At 42.8% G+C, this 5000-nt stretch overlaps 1 protein-coding gene across 1 annotated transcript in view; it reads right to left on the bottom strand.

Moving 5' to 3' along the window:
• Window positions 1-4310, bottom strand: part of LOC134461840 (probable serine/threonine-protein kinase irlF) — a 4877-nt gene extending 567 nt beyond the window's left edge. Inside the window, exons 1-2 of the mRNA XM_063214680.1 lie at window positions 3164-4310; window positions 2307-2856 (exon numbers count right to left, since the gene is read on the bottom strand). Of these exons, the coding sequence (XP_063070750.1) occupies window positions 2307-2856; window positions 3164-3545 (932 nt within the window). The 5' untranslated portion in view covers window positions 3546-4310. The remainder of the gene's footprint in view (window positions 1-2306; window positions 2857-3163) is intronic.
• Between the last annotated feature and the right edge of the window lie 690 nt (window positions 4311-5000).

The following is a 5000-nucleotide window of genomic DNA, read 5'->3' as shown; positions in this document are numbered from 1 at the left end:
CACACACACACACACACACACACACACACTTTAATGTTCACATATGTGGGGCCTGTTCCATTCAGTTCCAAAAGAAAATACAGAAAAGTCATGTGTAACACTCGTACTACTGAATAGTATCATCAGTCATACAACAAGAATACTGAAAAACATCCATATCAACGTTAATCCATGAACACAATGTCTGTCTAAATAGGAACACATTGCCTCTCCCCCCTCTTCTCTCTGTCAAGCACACACAAATGGCCCTCTCATCCTATTCAAAATTAACTTCAGGGGGAAAAAACATCTTAGAGCCAAACTCTTCAGTTCAGTTCTATTCTGTCCAGACAAAAATACTTAATTAAGATAATCAAAAAATCTGAACATTGATTATTAGCATCAGTCATAAAACAGGAATACTGAAAACTTTATCCATATGAAGGTTAATCCATGAACTACAATGTCTGTCTAAATATGAATTCACTGCCCCCCCCCCTCCTCTCTATGTCAAGCACACACACATGGGCCACTCATTCTATTCAAAATGTATTTCAGAAACAAAAAACATCTTAGGGCCATTGTCTTCAGTTCAGTTCAGTTCAGTTCTATTCTGTTCAGACAAGAATAATTAAGAACATCAAAAAGTCTGAACATTGATTATAATCCACCTGTCAAAATAAGTATCACACAGGAGGCTTCATCCATCAAGTGCTTAACACAATTTCAGTCGGCCGTTTTTGTGCTTTGCAGCAAAGCGCTGTACAAAGACATTTAGGTCAAGGGCTTTAGCTCTCTCTTTTTCGATACTCAGTACAGCTAATTTTGACAACCGTACAGCACTGATTGTTGACCGTAGGTGGTCTTTAACCAGTTTCAGGACTGAAAAGCTGCGTTCGCATCCGGCGGTGCTCACTGGGAGAACAGCTGCTATTATACACAACCGGTACAGCTCACACATAACTTCTTTAAATGGCTCCAAACATTTTATTAAATCATTGACTGAAGAGGGACTGTTTTCTTTTCCTTCATATTTTGCAAGAAGTCGTTTTGCTTGCTTAATTTCATTGGCCAAGTCTTTCGTGTTTGAACTATACTCTCCACCTAAAAGAATAATTAGGTCCTCCCTCAAAAATGAATCACTGTTAGGATTAAGGCCCTGAATCCCCTTCATTATATTGATGTTGGCCTTGGAGAAGCGCTTCTCCATCTCACTAATTAATTGATCAATGATTGGAAGATATATTTGTCGTCTAAAGGCATCTTTGCCATCTACCTCACCTCTCTGTCCAAGTGTGGAGGTCACGATGCTGTCATTGAGTGTTTTTGCCTGTTTTTTGACCCTTTTCAACCTAACAGCCACTGGGATGCTGCACCTTTCACATGTTTGCTTGACTGTCTCCCACATTTCATCAAACCGCCTGTGGTTGCTGCGATATTCATCCAAAGTCTGCCCAAGACATTCCACCATATCTACAGCCTTCAATAAATCAGTGTTTGGTGACTGAAGGAGATCACTGACATATTTTGTCTCACCCAACACTGTTCTAAAGACTGTCAGTAGTGCAACGAAGTTTAGATCAATCTGATGAAGCAGACCCCTTGCCTAAACAGCTCTCTCCGAGTCGGACTCATTGGCCACATCATCCAAAACTGCCAATACAGCTGTCAAACGATCCATTATGTTTCGGCATGCCGTATAGCGGAACGCCCACCTGGTGTCGCTAAGGCTAGGCAGCTCCCTAGGTGGACCTTGAAACATTTCAGCTTGTTTTTGCAGCCACCTCTCATGGACATACGAGCCAGACATAAACACATACAAATGCTGAAGCAAGGAGAAAAATTATCCAGCTTCTGGGAGATTTTTGACGCAATCCACCAACACCAGGTCTAGACAAAGTGCATTGCAATGCACATGGAATGCATGCTTTGCCTCCTTCTTAATCCTTGTCTGGACTCCAGAACAACTCCCGCTCATGACTGATGCGCCATTGTACCCTTGACCGACAAGGTTTTCCCTGTACTCAAGGCCAAATTTTGTCAAGCACGCAATGATCATGTTGGCTAAACTTCCTGCATCTAAGTGTTTCGCTTCAGAAAACCCCAGAAAACTCTCACGGACCACACCGTCATAGTAATAACGCAGGACAATGGACATTTGCTCCTTTTTACTTATGTCTTTGGTCTCGTCTGCCATAACTGAAAAATAGTTACTGGTTTTAACCTCATTCATAATTTCATCCAGTACCATTTCTGCTAGGCTATCCAGGATCTCATTTTGAATCTGTTTGGAGGTGTATGTTACATTTCTAGGTCCCTCGTTTAACCTTTTTTTAACAAAGGGGTCGTGCTTGCTCACCAGATTTAAAATTTCGCGAAAATTTCCCTGGTTTTTTGATGTCTCTGATTCATTATGACCACGTAGGGCAATGTTTTGCGTAGCTGTGAGGAGCAGGACTTCAGCTAGAGTTTTTAAGTAATGCTTATTTTCTTCAATTTGATCTTTATTTGTTTTGCTCATCATCCCCAGAACTGATGTTTTGTTTTTTGTCATTTTTTGGTGTTCCCCCCATGCCATCATTGCATTTCCATGTGCCTCTGACTTGCTGTGCAAAGTAAACCCCCCATCTTTGTTAGTGGCCTTTTTCCAGTTGGAGTAACCCCCTTTCGATGTGAAAACAGTGCCCTGCCCTTTCGAAAAGCCAAAATGCCTGCAAGCAAAACAATATGCTGCATTTTGTGCTTGTGAATATTCAAGCCATGTGTGTTCAGCATACCAGTCTTTTCGAAATGATCGCTGTGCACAGCCTTGCATGGTCTTCGGAAAGGCTTTCAGGTGTGGCTGGGTTGGGCCTTCCAACTTTGACTTTGATATATCTATAAGTAAAGAGAGAAAGGGCATCAGATATGGATGAGCATAGTACTGATTCAAAACTCAACACACTAGTGCAGTGAAATATAGCTTGGGAAACACTGACACATACAGTACCTAAGAGGCTAATGTATAAACTTATTTAATCAATGGACCAGTATGCAACTTCAATGTGCAAAATAAATAGTAAAGCCTATATTGTTATTGCCCATGTCATGTTATCAAAAGGCAAAACATACAATCTCTCAACACCCCCCACCCCCAAAACCACTAGTTCTAACTAAAAGGTTGAGCAATACTGCTCTGACATACCATGAGCTCCAGGTGGAAGCTCGCGTTCCTCCTCTCCCTCATGCTCCTGATGCTGCTCCTCCTCTCCCTCATGCTGCTCACACTCCTCTCCCTCATGCTCCTGCTCACACTCCTCTGTCTCATCCTGATGCTGCTCCTCCTCTCCCTCATGCTCCTGCTGCTGCTCACACTCCTCTGTCTCATCCTGTTGCTGCTCACACTCCTCTCCCTCCTGCTCCTGCTCCTCTCTCTCATGCTCCTGCACTTGCTCACAATCCTCTCCTTCTGGTGTATCCTCTGTCTGCTCTAACACTGTCTGCTGCCTCTTCACTTTTTTGGGTGGGTTAAAAAAACCCAAAATACTCTGCTGTCTCTTACCTGGATAAGAAATTAACATGAACATGAGTAGATTTATATTAATGTAAAATTAATGTAGATGTAACTATGGTCTGTACATTTAATTTTACATTCACACACATCTCTACAAGTTACTCGCTCAGGGAAAGATGTAAATAGAATGTGTATGTGTGTTCCAGCCAGCGATTCAGCGAAGCAAGAAGTCTGGACAGGCTGAATACAAGTGTTGCATGTGGCGATTTTTTTTAGAGTTATGCGAGTGAAGTGCGCAGCCAAATGAAGTGCCGCCGCGTTCGGATTATTGGCACTTTATCGCTTTTGCATACAGTTAAACCCGCTGCTGTCATTTCAACCTGCATGCAGCCTGCCCACTCTGTCACATTGCCCCTTTCCCCCAATCACCACCAGTCAACTAGAGACCTCTAGTAACGGTGAAATAGGTACACATGCACGGACGAGCGTGCTGTTTCCAGTCGCTAATGAGCAATGTTTACTATGGTACTGACGTTGGGTTCTGATGAACAGCAACATCGCACATGCTAACACATTTTAAAATGAATCTAGTTCTACTACAACTACTCCAGAGCAAAGACAAAGCTGCTAGCGCTAGTTTTGGAACTGGTTGTTAGCTATGTGACAGGAACACGAATAGCGCGCCATCCTAGCTGTGGTGGATTACCAGTATGCTAAAACCAAAATAAATAATTCATAGGATTCCAAAATTGTGACTCGTACAGGGCTATATTGGCTTAATTTACATGCAAAGGGTTTCAATGATTTTGACCAACCTCTTCCTCCCTTGTTCATTGCTTTCGCGCAACTGCAAAAGTCCCAGCTCACTCTTCATGAATTAAACTGGTGGGTGGTGGTGGTGGTGTGGCGACCGTGGAGGCGAAGGAGGTGTTTCTCACGACTGGTAGAAAGGGCAAAACCATTTCGAAATTCCAGTGGGGGTGTGGTCGAAGGACGTTTTAAAAAGTAGTCTTCTTGGATGGGTCAAAGAGAATAAAGTAAGCGCATTTATGTGAATAAACTATGTTTGAAAAATAGAGCTGATACTTAAATTGGAAATAAAATGGGGTGGCAGCTGGGGAGGCAAAACATATACCTGGGGAGGCAAGTGCCACCCCGTGCCACCCCGTAAAACCGCCCCTGTCTGCTCGCTCTCTCTCTCTCTCTCTCTCTCTCTCTCTCTCTCTCTCTCTCTCTCTCTCTCTCTCTCTCTCTCTCTCTCTCTCTCTCTCTCTCTCTCTCTCTCTCTCTCTCTCTCTCTGTGACTAAGTGTTTTCAGAAAACAGATGCAGTATCATTGTGCAGAACCAGTAAACTCACTGTATTGCTTCTCTCAAAATATCTGTACAATTAAAGACAACATCCCAGATATCCTGTCATTATCTCTGTAGTAGGTCCACACAGCTTCGTAAGCTCCACTCGTTTAGGATTTGTTTTCAGATAAGAAGGCATATTCAGCGTCATATTTATCTACCATATGCCCATCCTC

This window comes from Engraulis encrasicolus, chromosome 13 (assembly GCF_034702125.1).
Source record: "Engraulis encrasicolus isolate BLACKSEA-1 chromosome 13, IST_EnEncr_1.0, whole genome shotgun sequence".
NCBI classification, from domain to species: Eukaryota; Metazoa; Chordata; class Actinopteri; order Clupeiformes; family Engraulidae; genus Engraulis; species Engraulis encrasicolus.
This window is presented reverse-complemented; position numbering and strand designations above follow the sequence as displayed.